This window comes from Bubalus kerabau, chromosome 12 (assembly GCF_029407905.1).
Source record: "Bubalus kerabau isolate K-KA32 ecotype Philippines breed swamp buffalo chromosome 12, PCC_UOA_SB_1v2, whole genome shotgun sequence".
In the NCBI taxonomy this organism is placed as follows: Eukaryota; Metazoa; Chordata; class Mammalia; order Artiodactyla; family Bovidae; genus Bubalus; species Bubalus kerabau.
The window spans coordinates 72,043,480-72,068,325 of NC_073635.1; the positions used below are offsets into that span (position 1 = coordinate 72,043,480).

Sequence of the window (24,846 nt, forward strand, 5' to 3'; positions counted from 1 at the left end):
AGAGTCTTCTCTTGCCTTTTTGGAAGAAATTGTTTGCTATGATCAGTGCATTCTCTTGGCACAACCCTATTAGCTTTTGCTCTGCTTCATTTTGTACTCCAAGGCCAAATTTGCCAGTTACTCCAGGTGTTTCTTGACTTTCTACTTTTGTATTCCAGTCCCCTGTAATGATAAGGACATCTTTTTTGGATGTTAGTTCTAAAAGGTCTTGTAGGTCTTCATAGAACCATTCAACTTGCAGTTAGCATAGGGCAAAGAGAGGAAAGGAACAACAAATTAGGAATATGGAATTAAGAAGTACACCCTTCTGTGCACCAAATAGGTAAGGAACATGAATTTACTGTACAGCTCAGGGAATTTTACTTAATATCTTGTATTAGCCTATCTAGGGACAGTTCTAGCCTCACTTGTGCTCATGTTTATTTGCTCAGTCATGGGCAATTCTTTCAATGCCATGGACCATATCCCTCCAGGCTCCACTATTCGTGGGATTCTCTAGGCAAGAATATTGGAGTGGGTTGTCCGACTCTTTGCGACCCCAAGCACGCCAGGCCTCCCTGTCCATCACCAGCTCCCGGAGTTCACTCAAACTCATGCCCATTGATTAGGTGATGCCATCCAGCCATCTCCTATGTGCAGGTGAATTCTTAAACTCCTGCGTCATCCTATAATGGAATATAATCAGAAAAAAATAACTGCATCACTATGTTGTATACCTGAAACTTATTGTAATTCAACTGTACATATATATATATATATATATATATATATAGACACGTATATATTTTTTTAATTTGGAGGGGTGTTTGCTGAGGAGGACCTTGATGAATGAGGTAGTAAAGAATCTCTTTATCTAAATCTAGCTGTGATTTCAATTTGTTAAAAAAAAAAAAAAAGGCGGGGGTTGGGGGGAAGGGGGTTCAAAGAGAATCTTTCATTTCCAGGTTGTTAAAGTGAAGGTTGGTGTGAGCAGGAATTCAAGGGTCACGTGGAGGATCATCTCTGAAGGGGTATCATCCTTCCTCCCCCAGGCAGCTATCCAGGAAGCCCTTTGTTGGGATGTGTGACCACAGATCATGAGAGGCTGTTGGCTTCCTCACATCCAGCTTCCCTGACTTTTTCTGTTGTGTGTCTGTCTCTGCTTCCCCAGCACGGAGCCCAGTATTTTCCCACTTAGCATCTTCTCTCCGGGGACTCTGGACCATCCGGGCGTATAAAGCTGAACAGAGTTTTCAAGAGCTGTTTGATGCACACCAGGACTTGCATTCAGGTCTGTAAGTTTCTGGAGATGATTTCGAAGGATGCAATGTTCTGCCTCATGAGGCCTGACTTCCCTCTCAGGTGGCCTGGCTGGCCAGCACTTTCCTGTGCTGCCCCACGGCCCCCTCTGCAAACCTGCCTCCCCAACCCCTTCCTCTCACCAACCGTCTGTGCGCCCCTCTTCCCTTCCATCCCCTGCTTGCCTCCCCTGACTGGCTTGTGCTGTCCTTCCATCACTGTGCCCTGTGGTTTTCTGACTGTTTAGGGCAGGAGTCAGCAAAGAGCCAGCTTTGTGTGCTGTCCTGTGTCTGTTGTAACTTCTCGAGTTTCCTGTTGTAGCACAAAGGATGGCAAAGCTAATGCATCAGCAAATGGCCTTGCCTGTGAGCCACTAAAACTTCACTTATGGAACCAGGTGCTGGCCATTCCTGGCCTCCAGGCTGTAGTTGTTAGCTCTCTTTTCAGAGCATGTCAAACCTGACTGAGGAAAATAATTTCCTGATTAGCATATTTGCTGTTCTCTTCATGTATATTATTCTTTGTATCAGTGAAGATTTGTTCTAGGTAGAAATTTCAGAATTTACTACAAGTCTATAAAATCCTGGCCTGTATCTTCAATCTGTATTTTATTGTATTTTGAAGATAAAATGGCATTTTAAAAGCTGCATGCAGGTACTGTTAGCTGATGGTTATTTACACACTGGCTCTGAAGGGCAAACACTGTGCAGGACCCTGTAGGAATTGCAGAGGGTGCTGGAAACAGTATAAGCTGTGCTCTCTGCTATCAGAGAGCTGGGAATAGTCAACATGTGAAAGGGTGATCTTCAGGTTGAGGCCCAGCACTGCAGGAAACGCACTGATGAGACTGGTTTTCCATCTTCTTTCTCTTGATGAAATTTCTGTTTATAACCTGTGGATTGAGTAAAGTGCATGCTTCCCACAGAGCCCCTGGGCTGATTCCTGTGTGTGTCAAATGTTGTCATGTCAAAACCTAGCTTTCTGGACCCTGGGCTCCTTGGATATAGGATAATATAACTTTGCTATCCTACCTGTGTAAAAATCTTCTGTTGCTCAACTGAACAGAATGCTCTTTCTCATTTGAAGCATCTAACATGGCTGTTCTACTGATTTATTATACTTATTACGGTTCACAAATGCAGAGGCTTGGTTCCTGCTTTTGACGACATCCCGATGGCTCGCTGTGTATCTAGATGTCATCTGTGCCATCTTTGTCACTGTTGTTGCCTTTGTGTCCCTGATTCTTGCACATGGTGAGTATAGATGTAGTTACTTATAATATGAATACAGTTTATAGTTTCATTTACATTTATTAAATAAAGCTCCTGCTGTCTTATTTAGAATATACTCTTTCACTCTAATGAATTCGTGTTTGCAGTATAGGATTCTACCATATGGTCTATATAAAATCATTTGTGTCTTGATGAGACCTTTTTATCTCTTTCTTTGAATGGGTTGAGGTCTATGCAAATATAGCAAGCTGACTTGCTGAACATTCCAGGTAGTGTTGGGAGGAGCAAATCAGGTTTACTCTTATATTAAGCTTTTGTCCAGTTAGCTTTAGGGATACTTGAATCTCTTAGTTGCAGGTGCCTGGTTCACTGAGGTGAGAAAGATTCTCTGTAGGAAAGAACAGCATCCTCACTGCTGTGTGGGTACCAGATGAGCAGGTGTCGGCAACTGTGCCATGAATTTGCCATCTCTATTCCATAGTAACAGCACCGAATCAAAATCTTTAATAAGGAGCAATAAGTGTAGCAGTTTAGACTTAAAAGCACTAGGTCTTAGAACCCATTGTCTTGTTTTTCGTGGTTTCAACTGCAGCTGCTTTGAATGTAGAAAGTGAAATTTACACAAAGGTTCTTGAAACCCTAATGATGAAAGTCAGAATAATGACATGATTCCTCACCTTTGTAATGCTGTCAAGTGTGTCAATCCTGCTGGGATTAATAAACTCATTTTGTAGTCTTTTTGAATTTGAAGTGTTTTTTTCATTGTATCATGGTTTCAATCAAGACATAGTAAAAGTATGTGTCATATTATCATTATATAGAAATGATTTAAATATTATAAAGAGTCTGCTTCATAAAATGACAGAAGGCTCTAGGTGAGGGGTTAAGAACAGGACTGACTTTATTCTCCTTCTTTCTTATCTAGCTTTGACTCCTGGGCAGGTTGGCCTGGTCCTGTCTCTTGCCCTCACACTCACGGGGATGTTCCAGTGGTGCATCAGGCAAAGGACCGAAGTTGAGAATCTGGTGATGTTTATTTTAACCTTCTTAGCCCTTTCAAGTCTCCTTGCCATTAAATGGCATAAAAGCAATTCTTATGTAAAATACTAAGCTGTTACAATTACATCATAGCTAACAGAGTTTTTTATATCCTCCTCCATCTGGTTAAAGTCAATGTAAAATAAAATCTATACATATTGTCCTTAATCTTATGTATGTCATGTCGGCAGGTTTTATATTCATTGTCAGCTCTCTTCAAGTAAAATAAATGTCTCTTCATAGTTATATTTTGTAGGTATAATGAAAGTAGGGGGAAGGTTCTGAAATGCTAGAGAGAATATATGCTAATTTCTTAGGAACTTGTTAATTTTTGTTTCTTAATAGATAATTCCTCATTCTTGGTAAAATGATTATATATTTTGAGGGTTTTTGTTTGTTTGATTAAGGTACACCTACTTCATTCTAGCATTTATTCCTGTATGTGTTGAACATCTGAATTTGCTAGTGTCCCTTCTTTCTGGTAGGATAAGCTACTTCTCAGATTGGCCCTTCTGTAGCCACACATTACTGATTGATGTCCATAAGTATTCTTTTCTTTAACAAAATTCTCTTGTTTCTTTTATCCATATGTACAAAGTAGGTAAATAAAACTTTATCATTCAGTTCTGTAATTCTTTTAGCTTTAATATGATGTTTAAGGATGAAATCCTAAATGAAAATATTACAAGACAATGAACAAGTTTGGAGATCATCAAAGCTCTCATCAACCTCCTATTTCTGTGCTTTAGGAATGATAAGACGTGAGATGTTTTAAACCAGTTACATATAAAAGCAGCACATCTCATTTACAATCTTGGAACACCTATAAACGAGACCTTCTGTCCTGACCCGTATGATGTCATGTGTCTTTCAGATGATTTCAGTGGAAAGAGTGATGGGATATTTAGACCTTGAGAAAGAAGCTCCCTGGGAACACAAGGATCATCCCCCACCACCCTGGAGTAATGAAGGAAGGATTCATTTTTACACTGTTAACTTCAGGCACACCTCAGATGGGCCTCTGGTATTGAAGAACCTGTCTGCAGTCATTGAATCAACAAAAAAGGTTTGTTTAACCCAGTTGTCTCTTTAAAATCCAGCTAAAAAGTTAGCACCATATTTGTTCTTGGCTTCCATGTTGCTGTGTCAGGGGACTCTGTTCCTCATGGATGCACCTTTGATAAGTTGCTTCAGTTGTGTCCGAGTCTTTGTGAACCCATGGGCTGTAGCCTGTCAGGCTCCTCTGTCCATGGAATTCTCCAGGCAAGAATACTGGAGTGGGTTGCCATATACTCATCCAGGGGACCTTCCCAACCCAGTGATCAAACTGGCATCTCTTATGTCTCCTGCATTGGCAAGCAGGTTCTTTACCACTAATGTCACCTGAGAAGTTGTGTAGTGACATGGTAAGTGCATCATTCTTGGAAATTGACCACTGAAGGGGGACCCCAGCATTTCTTTGTGTTGCGAACTCCCTCATGGTGGTTGGAGGGCCCTGGGCCCTAGAGCTGGAACTTAACCTGAGCTGAGATACTATGTGTTTTACCCGATTATTCATGAGGAGTCTTGGAAGTCAGCCCTGGCTCCCTGTCTCTCCTAACTCTTAGCCCTAACTCTCCTATATCTCATTTATTGCCATCTTTTCTTCTTTGTACCTCTGGAATCTTCTCTTCCTCCCACGATGCCTTTCAGTTGAAGCCTCCTCCTCTATCCCTTGGCCCTTTCCATAGACTTGTCTTCCACTCACCCACACTTACCTGTAATCCCCCTGCTCTCACCCCACAGGCTGCTTCTTTCTTTAGCACAGATCTGATCCTTACTGGCCTGGGTAAGATGATGCTCAAACCATAGTTCAGCCCCAGGTCCTCTCCAAACAGGGACTGTGTGGCCATCAGAGAAGAGCTCAGAATCGTGATTCAGTCAGGGCTGAGGAACCAAAGCCCCCCGTGGAGGCAGGACCCAGAGATTTGCTTAAAGTTGATGAGAGCAACCCAAAAGGAGCAGAGGAGGATCCATGTGGGAGATGACAGAGAGGTTTGTTTCCTGGTCCTACAAGCATCCATGGCTGCTGGTGACGTTCCTTTCACACTCAGCTTGGGTCCCCCAACTCAGACCAGGAGAGATTCTTGAAGAAGAAATTGAACCAGAACAGACAAAGTAGTAGGAAGCTCTTGCCCACATACCTCACCATCCTTGGGTCCTAACATTCCCACCCCCTCTGCGCTCAGCTCCTGTGTAGATTCTCCCAAAGCAACATGCCCTCCCTGCTTCCAGTGTGCATATACTGCCCCTTCCCTTTTGTCACAAAGCTGGTGAAAAATTTCATTTTCTGAATGAAAGTGTTACTCGCTCAGTCATGTCTGACTCTTTGTGACTCCATGGACTGTGTGTCCATGGAATTCTCCAGGCAAGATTATTGGAGTGGGTTGCCATTTGCTTGTCCACGGGATCTTTCCCACCCAGGAATCAAACCTATTTCTCCTGCATCGCAGCTGGATTATTTACCATCTGAGTCACCAGGGAAGCCCCCTCATCTTCTGAGTTAATCCTAATGTATCTGGTTCTGTGAGATACTTGATTTTTCATCAGCATTATATAATTCTTTAAAGATAGCATTTATGGTATACCCATGTTCATAGCAGTATTATTCACAGTAGCCAAAATTTGGAAGCATCCCAAGATTTATATCATTCATCAGGTGAATGGATAAGCAAATCCTTACAAGATAGTATATCCCCACAATGAAATATTATCATTCAACCTTAAAAAGAAAGAAAATTGTAATCTATAGGTGAGCCTTGAGGACATCATGTTACATGAAATAAGCCAGAAACAAAAGGAATGAATACTATATGATTCCATGTATGAGACTCCTAGAGCAATCAAATTTATAAAGACAACAGTAGAATATTGGTAGCCAGGGACTGGAGTGAGAGGGATAGGGAGCTGATGTTTATTGGGTACAGAATTTCAGTTTTACATGAGAGGAAATATTCTGGAGATTGGTTGCAAAAAAATGTGAATGTACTTAACAGTTAACTGTCCTCTTAAAAATTGTTCAATTCAGTTGTCACTCAGGTGTATCTGACTCTTTGCAACCCCAAGAACCACAGCACACCAGGTTTCCCTGTCCATCACCAACTCCTGGAGCTTGCTCAAACTCATGTCCATCGAGTCAGTGATGCCATCCAACCATCTCATCCGCTGTCATCCCCTTCTCCTCCCACCTTCAAACTTTTGCAGCATCAGGGTCTTTTCAAATGAGTCAGTTCTTCACATCATGTGGCCAAAGTACTGGAGTTTCAGCTTCAGCATCAGTCCTTCCAATGAATATTCAGGGCTGATTTCCTTTAGGGTTTATTCAGAACTGATTCCTGGTTGGATCTTCTTGCAGTCCAAGGGACTCTCAAGAGTCTTCTCCAACACCACAGCTCAGAAACATCAGTTCTCTGGCATTCAGCCTTCTTTATCATTCAACTCTCACATCCATATATATCTACTGGAAAAATCATAGCTTTGACTAGACAGACCTTTGTTGATAAAGCAATGTCTCTGCTTTTTAATATGCTGTTTATGTTGGTCATAATTTTTCTTCCAAGAAGTAAGCATTTTTAATTTATGGCTGCAGTCACCATCTGCAGTGATTTGGGAGCCCACCCCCCCCAAAATAAAGTATATCACTGTTTCCATTGTTTCCCCATCTATTTGTCATGAGGTGATGGGAACATATGCCATGATCTTCATTTTTTGAATGTTGTTTTAAGCCAGCTTTTTCACACTCCTCTTTCATCTTCATCAAGAGGCTCTTTGTTCCTCTTCTCTTTCTGCCATAAAGGTGGTGTCATCTGCATATCTGAGGTTTTTGATATGTTCTTCCTGCAACCTTGATTCCAGCTTGTGCTTCATCCAGCCTGGCATTTTGCATGTTATACTCCGTATATAAGTTAAATAAGCAGGTTGACAATATATAGCCTTGATTTATATTGGTGTAGTCAATAAAGCAAAAGTAAATGTTTTTCTGGAACTCTCTTGCTTTTTCTTTGATCCAGTGGATGTTGACAATGTGATCTCTGGTTCCTCTCCATTTTCTAAATCCAGCTTGAACATCTGGAAGTTCTCAGTTCATGTACTGTTGAAGCCTATCTTGGAGAATTTTGAGCATTACTTTGCTAGCATGCAAGATGAGTGCAGTTGTGCAGTAGTTTGAACATTCTTTGGCATTGCCTTTCTTTGAGATTGGAATGAAAACTGACCTTTTCCAGTCCTGTGGCCACTGCTGAGTTTTCCAAATTTGTTGGCATATTGAGTGCAGCACTTTAACAGCATCATCTTTTAGGATTTGAAATAGAAATTGTTAAGCTGGTAAATTTTAGGTTACATGTTTTACCAGAATTAAAAGATATCATCTGTGGCATGCTTTGTAATTTTCATCTGTATCTCACAGAACCCTGAGGCTTCTTAAGATCAGGTAACATCTTGTTTTCATCTTGTTCCCCAGGAAATGGCATTCTGCAGGGCACAGTGAGAGTACTGAGGGACTTCTGGCTAAGAGAGTGAGTAAGTAGCACACAGGTCTGAGCAACCAGTAACCAACACACACACATTTCTCAGCTAGCTCAGTGGTAAAGAATCTGCCTGCAATGCAGTGGATGCGGGTTCAATCCCTGGGTGGGGAAGATCCTCTGGAGAAGGCAATGACAACCTGTTCCAGTATTCTTGCCTGGGAAATTCCATGGACAGAGGAGCCTGGTGGGCTACAGTCAATGGGGTCACAAAGAGTCAGACATGACTTAGTGACTGAGCACACATGCACCCTTTTAACATGAAAGAATATTCAACTTAATGCTCAAATGATAGATACCCAGAGAGAAGCTTCAGTTAGTCACAGGGCAAAAACTTGCTCCGAATTGTTTCCATTTTCATTGTAGGTCAGGAGGAAGATGAGGATTCGTATGGCAGGAAAGCATTAGCTACATTAGCTACAATGTTTATGAAATCCTGTCCCTGAGAGCACTGTAGATGATGTTTGCTTACTTGGAGACAATGTGTCCATCAGATTTCCTGTTGTAAATATAATTCTGTTAATGTGTACTGATCTTAAATTTCTCCCAAATCAAAAATATGAATATCTATGAAACTATGTAGTACAACTTAAGACCATAACAGATCTGTATTCTTTTATCTTAAAATCCCCAAATCCTAGGGTTATCTGAGGTTCTAAAGTATGTGAGGGAAGATTGAGTTTGAAGACTGAATTAATAATTGCAGTAACTTGACTTTTGATGTATGTCTTGGTCAACTCTCAGTATCACTGTTAGCTTCATTTCTGTGTTTGGAGATGATACTTGGGCAGTGTGTTCCTGAAGTGATTTCACTCCACTTGCGTACATCCCAGGTTTCCTCTCCTGCTCACCTGTTCCAGCCCCTGACACTCCAGGACACCTCTTTGATGTTGGATTTGATGGAGAGGCTGCTCTGTGGGACATGGGAGTGAGCCTACCTAGCAGAAGTGGGGCTCTGTTCTCTTTCCATCATGTCCTCTGCTGTCCCAATTCCTGGAAATTAGAGTCAACAGGAAAGTGTAGTAGGTACCATGCAGGTTTCTAATTCATGGAAGAAATAGCTAGTAAAAGTAAAGACCCAAAATGAGGTAAATAGAACCATAGGCTTCCTGGTTAGATTCCAAACACAGGATGAGTTTTTCATTTAAATGGTTTTGTGCTTCATTTGATCATTTTAGAGAGTGCTGGGTCATTTTAAAGCTTTTCCAGCTCTCAAGGTAGATTGATTTTGATTTGTTATCTTCTTTTCTTGTCCAGAGCTATTACTTGGATAATACATTTTTACAGATGCTTACTATACCTTGCTATAATGTGCAAAATATTGCTGTCCTACATTTTCTCCTTTTTTAACATATTTTCTCCACAACCCCTCCTCTCACACCGATTGTCCCACTTGCCCTGCCGGCTTCCGCATTCCTTGTGACTCAGACGGTGGTGTCAGGGCCAGCAGCACCTGAATCACCTCAAATTTCTTAGAAATGCAGAGTCTCAGGCTCACCCAGACCTCTTGACTCAGAATCACATTTGAACAAGATCTTCCAGTAAAGTCCTTTCTCTCCCATGGGCAATTTTTCATGAGTGATAAACTATGATATCCAAGAATTGTACTTTGACAGTTTGAAATGGAGTCATGAATCACCCAAACACCTGTTGAGTCTGAGCAGGAGGCTCTAGAATGTTCTGTGCCACTTACCTTACTGATTTATTTGTTTTTATATTCTGGAAATCATACCTTTATGTTATAATCCAACTCTATGTTATTTCAATGCATTTATCTGCATCTTTTCCAGTGGAGTCTGTCTTTATCACAGACAGTTTTCATCCTTCTTCCACCTTTCCCACACCAGCCTCCTACAGGGGCTGGAGGGACTTCTCACAGGCTCATCCCTGCCTGGACCTGAAGTCAGATACAGCCCAGTGTAGCAATGTATGTGCAGCTCTTTCACTACCTGATGGTATCAAGAATGAGGCTTGCTGTTCCAAGCAGGACATTAGCTCTGTTTGACCCATTTCCCAGGAACCATTGTCCCACTTAGCTGAAGGTTTCTCTCCAAGCCCAGCTGTGGGTGCTGGTTCTTCCTGCTTACAGCCAGCCCACCTGACCTCAAGTACCCCTTTCTTCTCTGTGATGTTGGCCATCTTGTCCCACTCACCACAATTTCTGCATCCATATCCACATAATGCTTTAACTCTCTGGCAACAGGATTTCTATGGTAGGGCTGTTCCTTTAACTGCAACTATATAAAGAAGGCTGAGCACTAAAGAATTGATGTTTTCAAACTGTAATGCTGGAGAAGACTCTTGAGAGTTTCTTGGACAGCAAGGAGATCAAACCAGTCAATCCTAAAGGAAATCAACCCTGAATATTCATTGGAAAAACTGATACTGAAGCTCCAACACTTTGGCCATCTGATGCAAAGAGCCAACTCCTTGGAAAAGACCCTGATGCTGGGAAAGATTGAGGGCAAGAGGAGAACGGGGTGACAGAGGATGAGATAATTAGATGGCATCAATGAGTCATTGGACATGAGTTTGAGTAAACTCTGGGAGAGAGTGAAGGACAGGGAAGTCTGGTCTGCTGCAGTCCATGGGGTAGCAGAGTTAGACATGACTTAGTGACTGAACAACAACACACCTCTCCCCAATTTCTCTGTTTCAGCTACATAGAAGGGCATAATAAGGTATCAGTCCATCAAGGAGATAAGGAGACCACCAACAAAATGAAAAAGAGGCTGGCACATATGGATCTGAGTCCCATGCTATGACTTAAGGGCTCTGCTATTTCAGGCAGATATAAGCCTTGAGCTTCTCATTTGCAAAATAGAAGTGATGGGACTTAACATCTAGTTTTGCTCTGCAACTTAAACAAAATAAGACATATTAAACACCCAGCGTGAAGACCAACACACTGTAAATACTTGGGCAAAGATAGATGATTGTCATTTTCATAGGATCTAAAATGACCTTAGGGGCTTCCCAGGTGGCACTAGTGGTAAAGAATCCACTTGCCAATATATGAGACTTAAGAGACCAGGGTTTGATCCCTGGATGGGGCAGGTTCCCTGAAGAAGGGCATGGCAACCCACTGCAGTATTCTTGCCTGGAGAATCCCATGGACAGAGGAGCCTAAAGTGCTTCAGTTCATAGGGTCACAGAGTCAGACATGACTAAAGCAACTTAGCACACAGCAAAAAATGACCTTAACTACTTATGCTGCATAAATTGTCAACTGTCCCGTGAAAATGAGGGGTTGGCCAATTGCAATCATATTTATGGCTATAGGATCCATCTGCCATATCTATTTCTCTGTCTAGCTTATCTTATACCTAAATAATATAGTAATAGATTATCCATATCAATAACCTCAGATGCAGATGACACCACCCTTATGGCAAAAAGTGAAGAGGAACTAAAAAGCTTCTTGATGAAAGTGAAAGAGGAGAGTGAAAAAAGCTGGCTTAAATCTCAACATTCAGAAAACCAAGATCATGGCATCTGGTCCCATCACTTCATGGGAAATAGATGGCAACACATTAGAAACAGTGTCAGACTTTATTTTTGGGGGCTCCAAAATCACTGCAGATGGTGATTGCAGCCATGAAATTAAAAGATGCTTACTCCTTGCAAGGAAAGTTATGACCAACCTAGATAGCATATTCAAAAACAGATACATTACTTTGCCAATAAAGGTCCGTCTAGTCAAGGCTATGGTTTTTCCAGTGTTCATGTATGGATGTCAGAGTTGGACGGTGAAGAAAGCTGAGTACCGAAGAATTGATGCTTTTGAACTGTGGTGTTGGAGAAGACTCTTGAGAGTCCCTTGGACTACAAGGAGATCCAACCAGTCCACGCTAAAGGAGATCAGTCTTGGGTGTTCATTGGAAGGACTGATGCTGAAGCTGAAACTCCAATACTTTGGCCACCTCATGGAAGAGTTGATTCATTGGAAAAGACCCTGATGTTGGGAGGGATTAGGGGCAGGAGAAGGGGATGACGGTGAAAGAGATGAACTGGATGGCATCACCGACTCAATGGATATGAGTTTGGGTAAACTCTGGAGGTGGTGATGGACAGGGAGACCTGGCATGCTGTGATTCATGGCGTCACAAAGAGTCGGACATGACTGACTGACGGAACTGAACTGAGATTATCCATAAATTTCTCCAGTCTGAGTTAAAAACCTCAGCCCTCTATGAAAGCCTCTGTCTCGGGATACCACAGGTAACACAAATAATACAAAGGCAAATTCAATACAGATCCTGGTTTTAGCACATACAGTTCACTTGAAGAAATAAGAAAATGCTTGTATCAGCTTTGTAATATATAAAACAGTTATAATTTTTATAGGAGTTTAGAAAAGATGATATAACATCCATTAGGGTTGAGAGAAGTCCATATAAGGAACAAGTAGAGTATTTCTGAGAAATTAGGCATGTGAAATACACTTAGTGACTTGCTAGGATTTCAGTAGGTGGAAACATTTATGAAAGTCATTCCAGGAGGTGGGACCAACATTAGCAAAGGCTTGATGTCCTGATTCAGTGAATGAAGAATTAGGCATCTACAGAGCATTCAGGGAAAAGAACTACCAGGTATATAACACACATATTCACACAACCCTCACAACTACCCAGAAAGCCCAAGGAGCTGACTTGTGGAGATGAAGGATGGAGAAATTAGTGAGTACAGTTTTGTACAGGTGACTTCCTGGGGCACATGTCCAGCATAAAGCCATCCTTTGGGAGTTTAGTCTGAGAAGTGAATGCACATGGAGCAGAGTGGGCAGATGTGGGAGGCAGAGAGCCAGTAGCTGTTTTACCTCCAGCAAGACGTCATGGGAAACCGATTCCACCTTTTGGGATCAAACTGATGTTATTTAAAACATAGTTATAACACACGGGTTTGTGAATGTGCAAGGAAACTAGTAGGAGTAGAAAATGGTATCATATTTCTGAGAGGTAGGCTGGCAGTACTTAACAGCCTTCTCAAAAAATGTTCATACCTGGTTCTCAGCAATTCCACATCTGAGAGTTTATCTTCAGGAAATAATTAAGGTTGTTTAGAAAGATTTAGCTTCAGGGATATATAGCCCGTTATTTATAACTGCAAAATATTGGAGACCACCTAAAATATCCAACAATAGGTGATTTGTTAAGCAAATGATCACATATACTATAATATTAATAGCCATTAAAATAAATACATTTTTTGAAGTGCTGAATAAAAATAGATTACAACAGTATGTTCATAATAATTCCATTTTGTTTAAATATATAAACTTTTATCTTTAAGAACACATGTATAGAAATAAGGGTTTCCTTGGTGGGTCAGTGGTAAAGAATCAGCCTGCCAAGTGAGAGATGTGAATTTGATCCCAGATTCAAGAAAATCCACTGGAGGAGGAAATGGCAACCCACTCCAGTATTCTTGCCTGAGAAACCCATGGACAGAGGAACCTGTGGACTACTGTCATTTGGGTCACAGAGAATCAGATATGACTTAGTTGATTAAACAACAATGAAATAAGAAAGGAAAAAGAACACACATTCAAATCTAGAAAGAAAACACATCACCATGTTACAAATGGTTTTATCAGAGTGCTGGGGTGATGGCTAGTATTTATTTACTTTTCAGATTCATTTACACTGATTACAATTAAGGAAAGAATTTTTCTTTAAACTTTTAATTTTGTATTAGAGTATAGCCGATTAACAATGTTGTGATAGTTTCAGGTGAAGAACAAAGGGACTCAGCCATACATATACATATACATGTATCCATTCTCCCCTAAACTTCCCTCCCATCCAAGCTGCCACATAACATTGAGCAGACTTCCCTTTGCTACACAGTAGGTCCTTGTTGTTATCCATTTTAAATATAGCAGTGTGTACATGTAGATCCCAAACTCCCTAACTATCCCTTCTCCATAGCCTTCCTCCCGGCAACCGTAAGTTTCTTCTCTAAGTCTGTGAGTCTGTTTCTGTTTTGTAAATAAGTTGATTTGTATCGCAACTTTTTAGATTCCCCATATAAGGGATGCCATGGGCTTCTCTGGTGGCGCAGTAGTAAAGAATCTGCCTATAATGCAAGAGATGCAGGAAATGCAGGTTCGATCCTTGGAAGAGGAAATTGCAACCCACTCCAATATTCTTGCCTGGAGAATCTCATGGACAGAGGAGCCTGGCGGGCTACAGTTCATGGAGTAGTAAAGAGTCAGACACAACTGAAGCAACGAAGCACAGCACAGAACATAAAGTACGCCATATGATGTTTCTGCTTCTCTGTCTGACTTCGCTCAGTATGACAATCTCTAGGTCCAGCCATCTTGCTGCAAATGGCATTATTTCACTTTTTAATGGATAAATAATTTCCACTTTAAATATTAATACATATCATACCCTTTTATCCATTCCTATGTCAGTGGACTTTTAGGTTGCTTCCATATCTTGGCTATTGTAAATAATGCTGCAATGAACATTGGAGTGTATGTATCCTTTTGGACCATGTTTTTCTCTGGATATATGCCCAGAGAGTAGCAACATAAGACACACTTAGTGACTTGTGGTTAAGATTTCAGCAGGTGGAAATATTTGTGAAAGGCATTCCAGGAGATGGGACGAGCATGAAAATCTGATTCATACCTGAGTCTCAGCAATTCTGCATCTGAAAATTTATCTTAAAGAAATACCTGAGTTTGCAAAGATTTAGGTTTAAGAATATATCAGTTCAGTTCAGTCGCCCATTAATGTCTGACTCTTTGTGACCCAATGGATGGCAGCAGGCCAGGGCTCCATATCTATTACCAACTCGTGAGTTTACTCAAACTCATGTCCATTGAGTTCGTCATGCCATCCAACCATCTCATCCTCTGTCATCCACTTCTCCTCCCACCTTCAACCTTTCCGAGCATCAGGGTCTTTTCAAATGAGTCAGTTCTTTGCATCAGGTGACCAAAGTATTGGAGTTTCAGTTTCAACATTAGTCCTTCCAATGAATATTCAGTGCTGATTTCCTTTAGCATGGATTGGTTGGATCTCCTTGCAGCCCAAGGAACTCTCAAGAGTCTTCTCCAACACCACAGTTCAAAAGCATAAATTCTTCAGTGCTCAGCTTTCTTTATAGTTCAACTCTCACATCCATACATGACTACTAGAGAAACCATAGCTTTGACCCGACAGACCTTTGTTTGCAAAGTAATGCCTCTGCTTTTTAATATGCTATCTAGTTTGGTTATAACTTTTCTTCCAAGGAGCAAGCATATTTTAATTTCATGGCTGCAGTCACCATCTGCAGTGATTTTGGAGCCCCCCAAAATAAAGTCAGCCACTGTTTCCACTGTTTCCCCATCTATTTCTCATGAAGTAATGAAACCAGATGCCATGATCTTAGTTTTCTCTATGTTGAGTTTTAAGCCAACGTTTTCACTCTCCTCTTTCACTTTGGTCAAGAGGCTGTTCTTCTTCGCTTTCTGCCATAAGGGTGGTGTCCTCTGCATATCTGAAGTTATTGATATTTCTCCTGGCAATCTTGATTCGAGCTTGTGCTTCATCCAGCCCAGCATTTCTCATGACGTACTCTGTATATAAGTTAAATAAGCAGGGTGACAATGTACAGTCTTGACATACTCCTTTCCTGATTTGGAACCAGTCTGTTGTTCCATGTCCAGTTCTAACTGTTGCTTCCTGACCTGCATACAGATTTCTCAGGAGGGAGGTCAGGTGGTCTAGTATTCCCATTTCTTTCAGAATTTTCCACAGTTTGTTGTGATCCATACAGTCAAAGTCTTTGCCATAGTCAATAAAGCAGAAGTGAGTGTATTTTTTGGAACTCTCTTGCTTTTTCCATGATCCAGCAGATGTTGGCAATTTGATCTCTTGTTCCTCTGCCTTTTCTAAAACCAGCTTGAACACCTGGAAGTTCATGTTTCATGGACTGTTGAAGTCTGGCTTGGAGAATTTTGAGCATTACTTTACCAGTGTGTGAGATGAGTGCAATTGTGCGGTAGTTTGAGCATTCTTTGGCATTGCCTTTTTTGGGATTGGAATGAAAACTGATATTTTCCAGTCCTGTGACCACTGATGAGTTTTCCAAATTTGCTGACATATTGAGTGCATCACTTTTTAGCAATAAAGTATTTGAAAATTAAGGTATGTATCAATACATTGCTTTTTAGATATAATGCTTTTAGACAGTTAGTAAGCTACATTATAGTATAAACATAACTTTAATATGCACAGAGTAACAAAAATATTTGTATGACTCACCTTATTTTGTGATGTCCACTTTATTGAGGTGGTCTGGAACCAAATCCACAATATCTTTGAAATCTGCCTATACACGGAACATATAAGTCACATATATACACATTAAAACCTACCTGTATGTAAAGAATGACCTGTTTAAGTTACATAAATTACAGTTTACCATAAGGTACAAAATGACTACCAGGATAAATCAACTGAAGCCCCTTTTATTATGTGTGTGTTTGTTGGTCCTTCAGTCATGTCTGACTCTTATATTTAATCTCTATAAAAACAAATTCTTTTTATAATTAAAACTGACCTTTTCCAGTCCTGTGACCACTGATGAGTTTTCCAAATTTGCTGACATATTGAGTATGTGATATTCCCAACATGTAATCTGTTCTCAGAAAGGTCTAACTTCTCTGTTTAAAGGCTTGAGTTTTTAAAATTTACTGAATTAATTTACAAATGACTGAAAGCATGTCTTACATCCCTCACTGATTCCAGATTCTTAAACAGAAATGAAATTGTCTCTTGGGAAGCTTCCACCAGGAATCATCAGCTGGGCAAACTTTTTGGTTTAAAAAAAAAAAAGGCAGTTTATGCATACATGTTTGAATGCAGTCAGCTAAAAGCTGGCTTTTACAACACAGTTTCATTCCTCACCAGCATTTTACCTGCTTTATTTACTTCTTATACGTGCTTAGTGTGTTCATCTTTTTGCAACCTCAAGGACTGAAGCCTGCCAGGCTCCTCTGTCTATGCTTTATGTTGATCTTTGAATATACTGTTCAGTTCGGTTCAGTTCAGTTTAGTTCAGTCGCTCACTCGTGTCTGACTCTTTGCGACCCCATGAATCGCAGCACGCCAGGCCTCCCTGTCCATCACCAACTCCTGGAATTCACCCAGACTCATGTCCATCGAATCAGTGATGCCATCCAGCCATCTCATCCTCTGTTGTCCCCTTCTAAGGAACTCCCCAGGTCAGTAGGTGCCCAATATGCTACTGGAGATCAGTGGAGAAATAACTCCAGAAAGAATGAAGGGATGGAGCCAAAGCAAAAACAATACCCAGCTGTGGATGTGACTGGTGATAGAAGCAAGGTCTGATGCTGTAAAGAGCAGTATTGCATAGGAACCTGGAATGTCAGGTGCATGAATCAAAGCAAATTGGAAGTGGTCAAACAAGAGATGACAAGAGTGAATGTCGACATTCTAGGGATCAGCGAACTAAAATGGACTGGGATGGGTGAATTTAACTCAGATGACCATTATATCTACTACTGCGGGCAGGAATCCCTAAGAAGAAATGGAGTAGCCATCATGGTCAACAAAAGAGTCTGAAATGCAGTACTTGGATGCAATCTCAAAAACGACAGAATGACTTTGTTCATTTCTAAGGCAAACCATTCAATATCACAGTAATCCAAGTCTATGCTCCAACCAGTAATGCTGAAGAAGCTGAAGTTAAACGGTTCTATGAAGACCTATGAGACCTTTTAGAACTACCACCCCCAAAAGATATCCTTTTCATTATAGGTGACTGGAATGCAAAAGTAGGAAGTCAAGAAACACCTGGAGTAACAGGCAAATTTGGCTTTGGAATACGGAATGAAGCAGGGCAAAGACTAATCGAGTTTTGCCAAGTAAATGCACTGGTCATAACAAACACCCTCTTCCAACAACACAAGAGAAGACTCTACACATGGACATCACCAGATGGTCAACACTGAAATCAGATTGATTATATTCTTTGTAGCCAAAGATGGAGAAGCTCTATACAGTCATCAAAAACAAGACCGGGAGCTGACTGTGGCTCAGATCATGAACTCCTTATTGCCAAATTCAGACTTAAATTGAAGAAAGTAGGGAAAACCACTAGACCATTCAGGTATGACCTAAATTAAATCCCTTATGATTATACAGTGGAAGTGAGAAATAGATTTAAGGGCCTAGATCTGATAGATAGAGTGCCTGATGAACTATGGACTGAGGTTCGTAACATTGTACAGGAGACAGGGATCAAGACCATCCCCGTGGAAAAGAAATGCCAAAAAGCAAAATGGCTGTCTGGGGGGCCTTACAAACAGCTGTGAAAAGAAGAGAATATACTGTTAGTTCACTTAATTTCTCGTTGCTTTGGTTTTGATAAATAGACTGATACTTCACATGTGTCTTTCTAAGATGTGATTGTAGGTATCAACTGGTTTATAAAATCCCTTTTGAAGTGCTGAGATGACAGTTTCCATATAACTAGCAATGGACGGAGGAGCCTGGTTGGCTGCAGTCCATGGGGTCGTGAAGAGTCGGACATGACTGAGCGACTTCACTTTCACTTTTCACTTTCATGCATTGGAGAAGGAAATGGCAACCCACTCCAGTGTTCTTGCCTGGAGAATCCCAAGGACAGGGGAGCCTTGGTGGGCTGCTGTCTATGGGGTCACACAGAGTCGGACATGACTGAAGTGACTTAGCAGCAACAGTAGCAGCAAATATTAATTGTATTGTTAATCTCATTATGTGAATTTTGCCTACTGGCTGCTGCCCATTAAGACAGCGAGACCTGTGTTTTACAATTGTAAGATGTTTTCTTCAAGGACAGAACGTCATTAAGGTATTTAATATTAGGAAGTGACTTAATTTTTCTACCAAAAAAAAAAAATTCTCTCAAATAATAGAACTCTCAGAAAATGAATAGTTATTTGTGTATAACACTTCTGACTTGTTGACACTGCTGTAAAATTATCCACATAATTCTCAACATAGAAATACCCAGACATTAGGAATAAAGATAATTTAAACTTAACTTTTATGGATCACTTTGGAGACTGCTGGCTTTTCACTGCCTATAGATTGATTCTGTTATTATTAACTCTTCTTTGAGACACAGGGTCTCAACTAGGGGACATTTGTCAATGTCTGGCATTTTTGGTTGCCAAAATGTGAGGAATGTTTCTGGTTTCTAGTGGTTAGAGTCTAAAATACTACTGAAAATCCTACAATATACAAGATTTTGGGCATATATCCAGACAAAACCAACTATAATTAATTATCCCCCAATAATGAATTATCTGGGCCCAAATTTCAACAGTTGAATTGACTGAGAAATGTTTAGACTACATTCTACATAGACTTTAAAAATTCTTTCACAAGTGACAGGGTTTCTCCTAGGTTTGTTGCATGTTGTTGATTTTTAATCCCTTCTGAATCTCATTACAGGTTGGCATTGTGGGAAGAACAGGAGCTGGGAAAAGTTCTATTTTTTCTGCAGTTTTTCGATTGTCAGAATTTGAAGGCTTACTTTCCGTTGATAGCTGTTGGATACAATCCACTGGACTTCACAATTTAAGGAAGAAAATGTCAATCATACTACAGGTATGCACGTCAGAGCATTCTCATATGTTCTTTTTATAAGGCACCAAGCTTAAATGATTTGAATTTGATTTTTATTTGTTTTCAAACTGGATAAAAATGTTGATCCTTTTGCCCCCAGTAGAGCATATTTTTAGCAGCAGGTATTTTCAACAGATATTCTAATCACATACCAGATTAAAATATATATATATTTTATATTGAAATATAGTTAATATACAATGTTGTGTTAGTTTCTGCTGTACAGCAAAGTGATTCAGTTTATATATATATATACTTTTTCATATTGTTTCCACTATGATTTATTTCAGTTTTCAGTTCAGTTCAGTTGCTCAGTCATGTCTGATTTTTTGTGACCCCATGGACTGCAGCACGCAGACTTCCCTGTCCATCACCAAATGCCAGAGCTTGCTCAAACTCATATCTGTCGAGTCAGTGAGCCATCCAACCATTGCATCCTCTGTCGTCCCCTTCTCTTCCTGCCTTCAGTCTTTTCCAGCATCAAGGTCTTTTCCCATGAGTCAGTTGGTCAAAGTATTGGAGATTCAGCTTCAGCATCAGTCCTTCCAAAGAACATTCAGGTTTGATCTCCTTTAGGATTGACTGCTTTGATCTCCTTGCAGTCCAAGGGACTCTCAAGAGTCCTCTCCAACCCCACACTTCAAAAGCATCAATTCTTCAGCACTCAACTTTCTTTATAGTCCAATTCTCACATTCATACATGACTTCTGAAAAAACCATACCTTTGATTAGATGGACGTTCATTGGCAAAGTAATGCCTCTGCTTTTTAATATGCTGTCTAGGTTAGTCATAGCTTTTCTTCCACAGAGTAAGAGTCTTTTAATTTCATGGCTGCAGTCAACATCAACAGTGTTTTTTGGAACCCAAGAAAATAAAGTCTGTCATTGTTTCCATTGTTTCCCCATCTATTTGCCATGAAGAGATGGGTCTAGAGGCCATGATCTTAGTTTTCTGAATGTTGAATTTTAAGCCAACATTTTCACTCTCCTTTTTCACTTTAATCAAGAGGCTCTTTAGTTCTCTTCACTCTCTGCCAAAAGGGTGGTGTCATCTGCTTATCTGAAGTTACTGATATTTCTCGTGGTAATCTTGATTCCAGCTTGTGCTTCATCCAGCCCTGAATTTCTTATGATGTACTCTGCATATAAGTTAAATAAGCAGGGTGACAAAATACAGCCTTGATGTGTGCCTTTCCTGATTTAGAACCAGTCTTTTTTTTCCATGTCCAGTTCTAATTGTTGCATCTGGACCTGCATATGTATCTCTCAGAAGGCACGTAAGGTGGTCTGGTAGTCCCATCTCTTTAGGAATTTTCCACAGTTTGTTGTGATCCACACAGTCAAAAGGCTTTGGTGTAGTCAATAAAGCAGAAGTAGATGTTTTTCTGAATATGGTTATTTATTACAGGATATTAAATATTCTTCCCTGTACAACAGTATGACTTTGTTGTCTATACACTGTATACATAATAGTATCAATCTGTGAATCCCACACTCTCAGTCCGTCCCTCCCCCCTGCTCCATTCCTGTGGCAACCACAAGTGTGTTCTCTATCTGTGAGTCTGTTTCTGTTTTGTAGATAAGTTCATTTGTTTCATATTTTAAATTACACATACAAATGATATCATATGATGTTTGTCTTTCTAACTTATTTCATATATTATGGTAGTCTCTAGGTCCAGCAATGTTGTTGAAAATGACATTTTGTATTCTTTTTATGGCTGAGTAGTATTTCATTACATATATATATATATATATATATGTATGTATATATATATATATATATATATATATAACATCTTCTTTATCCATTCATCTATTAATGCACATTTATTAATAGGTTCCTTCCATGTCTTGGCTATTATGAATAGTGCTGCTGTAAACATACAGATGCATGTATATTTTGAAATACATTTTCCTGGATATATGCCCAGTAGTGGGATTGCTGGACCATATGGCAACTCTGTTTGTAGTTTTTTTTTTTTTTTTTTTTTTCCCTTCCTCTCATCTCCCTCCCCATCCCACTCCTCTAGGTTGATACAGAACCTCTGTTTGAGTTTCCTTTGCCATACAGCAAATTCCCATTGGCCGTCTATTTTACACATGGTAATGTAAGTTTCCATGTTACTCTTTCCATGCATTTCACCCTCACCTCCCCTCTCCCCATGTCCACAAGTCTATTCTCCATATCTGTTTCTCTACTGCTGCCCTGTGCATAGATTGTTCAGTACCATTTTTCTAGATTCTGTGTATATACATTAGAATACGATATTTTTATTTCTCTTTCTGACTTACTTCACTCTGTGTAATAGGTTCTAGGTTCATCCACCCCATCAGAACTGACTCAAAAGCATTCCTTTTCATGGCTGAGTAATATTCCACTGTGTATATATACCACAACTCTTTTATCCATTCATCTGTTGATGGAAATCTAGGTTGCTTCATGTTATAGCTATTGTAAATAGTGCTGCCACGAACAATGGGATACATGTGTCTTTTTCAATTTTGATTTCCTCAGGGTATATGCCTAGGAGTGAGATTGCTGGGTCATATGGTGGTTTTATTCCTAGTTTTTAAAAGACTCTCCATACCATCTTCCATAGTGGCTGTATCAACTTACATTCCCATCAAGAGTGCAAGAGTGTACCTTTTCTCCACACCCTCTCCAGCATTTATTGTTTGTAGACTTTCTGATGATGGCCATTCTGACCAGCATGAGGTGATGTCTCTTTGTAGTTTTAATTTGCATTTCTCTAATAATGAGCGATGTTGAGCATCTTTTCATGTGTTTGTTAGCCATTTGTATGTCTTCTTTGGGGAAATCAAAGCAAGATCCGATCCTCTATGACCCACCTCCTAAAATAATGGAAATAAAAACAAAAGTAAACAAGTGGTACCTGACTAAACTATTTGTAGTTTTATAAGGATTCTCCATACCATCTTCCATAGAGGCTGTATCAATTTACATTCTGACCAAAATTGTAATAGAGTGCCCTTTTTTCCATATCCTCTCCAGCATTTGTTATTTGTAGACTTTTAAATGATGGCCATCCTGACCAGTATGAAGTAGTACCTCAGTGTTGTTTGCATCTCTCTAGTGATTAGCAATTTTAAGCATCTTTTGTTGTGCCTGTTGGCCAGTGTATGTCTTCTTCACAGAAATGTACCACAACTTTATCCATTCATCTGTTGATGGACATTTAGATTGCTTCCATGTTATAGCTATTGTAAATAGTTCTGAAATGAACAACAGAATACACGTGTCTTTTTTCAATTTTGGTTTCCTCAGGGTATGTGACTAGGAATGAGATTGCTGGGTCATATGGTGGTTTTATTCCTTGTTTTTTAAGGAATCTCCAATACTGCCTTCTGCTACTTAGATATTCTGCTCATTTTTCAATTGGGGTTGTTTGGGGTTTTTTTGTTGTTGTTGAGTTATATATATTAACTGTATATTTTGGAAATGAAGCACTTATTGGTCACAAAATTTTCAAATACTTTCTCCCATCCATAGGTTGTCTTTTCATTTTGTTTATGATTTCCTTTGCTGTGCAAAAGTTTTTACATTTGATTAGGCCCCATTTGTTTATTTTTCCTTTTATTTCTGTTCCCTTGGGAGACTGACGTAAAGCATTGGTATGATTCATGTCAAAGAATGTTTTGTCTAAGTTGTCCTCTGGAGGTTTTATGGTGTCATGTCTTATATTTAAATCTTTAAGTTATTTTGGGGTATGGTAAGAGTGTGCTCTAACTTCATTGATTCATATGTAGCAGTCCAGATTCCCATAGTAGGAATCTGAAGAGGCAGTCTTTTCTCTATTGCATAATCCTGCATTTCTTATTGAAGATTATCTGAGTGTAAGTGTATGGATTCATTTCTAGGGTCTCTATTATTTTCCATTGATCTATATGTTTATTTTCATGCCAATACCATACTGTTTTGATTATTGTAACTTTGTAGTGTGGTCTGAAGTCTGGGAGGGCTATGACTCCTGCTTTGTTATTTTTCCTCAGGATTGTTTTGGCAATGCTTGATCTCTTATGGTTTCATTTAAATTTTAGGGTGATTTGTTCTAGTCTGTGAAATATTTGATAGGAATCATTTTAAATCTGTAGATTGCTTTGGGTAGCATGGCCATTTTAATAATATTAATTATTCTAACCCAGGAGCATGGGGTATTTTTCCATTTCTTTGAATCATCTTTAATTTCCTTTATCAATGTTGTTTATTCTTAGCAAAGAAGTCTTTCACTCCTTGATGAGATTTGTTTCTAAGTATTTTAGCTTGTAGATGCCATTTTAAAAGAGATTGCTTTTTTTTTTAATATTTTTTATTATATACCTTTTCTGATATTTCATTGTTAGTGTAATGAAATATAACTGATTTCTTTATGTTAATCTTGTATCCTGCTATCTTGCTGAATTCATTTATTGGTTCTAAGAGTTTTTGTGGGGAGGATGTTCTTTAGGATGTTCTATGTAACATATAATCTACATATAAGGACAGTTTTCCCACTTCTTTTTCATTTGGATACTTTTTTTTTTTTTTCCTTGACTCATTCCTGTGACTAGGACTTCCAATACTATGTTGAATAAAAATGGTGAGAATGGGCATCCTTGTCTTGTTCCATATTTTAGTGTGAGGGTTTCAGCTTCTCACTGTTGAGTTGTATGTTGGCTGTGGGTTTGTCATAAATAGCTTTTAGTGAGATTAAGATATTTTCCCATGATACCCACTTTGGTAGGCCTTTTCTTCATCATGGATGGATATCAGATGCTTTTTATACATCTATTGGAATGGCCATGTGGTTTTTGTCTTTTCCTTCTGTTGATGTGGTGTGTCACATTGATTGGCCTGTGTGTGTTGAACAATCTTTGTGACCCTGGGAAGAACCCAACTTGGTCATGATGCCTAATCTTCTTTTATCTGTTGTTGGATTTACTTTCCTAATATTTTGTTGAGAAATTTTTCATCTATGTTCATCTAAGTTATTAAGCTGTCATTTTCTTTTTTGTTAGTGTTTTTGTCTGTTTTTTGTATCAGTGTAGTTGTGGCCTCATAGAGTGACTTTGGGAGTATCCCCTCATTTTCTGTCTTTT

General features: G+C 39.6%; 1 protein-coding gene across 1 annotated transcript in view; it reads left to right on the forward strand.

The window, feature by feature from the left end:
• Positions 1 to 24,846, forward strand: part of LOC129624645 (ATP-binding cassette sub-family C member 4-like) — a 198,503-nt gene that overhangs the window by 120,774 nt on the left and 52,883 nt on the right. The window contains exons 22-26 of the mRNA XM_055542799.1: positions 1,151 to 1,270; positions 2,421 to 2,531; positions 3,436 to 3,536; positions 4,423 to 4,614; positions 19,573 to 19,728. Coding sequence (XP_055398774.1) covers positions 1,151 to 1,270; positions 2,421 to 2,531; positions 3,436 to 3,536; positions 4,423 to 4,614; positions 19,573 to 19,728 — 680 coding nt within the window. The remainder of the gene's footprint in view (positions 1 to 1,150; positions 1,271 to 2,420; positions 2,532 to 3,435; positions 3,537 to 4,422; positions 4,615 to 19,572; positions 19,729 to 24,846) is intronic.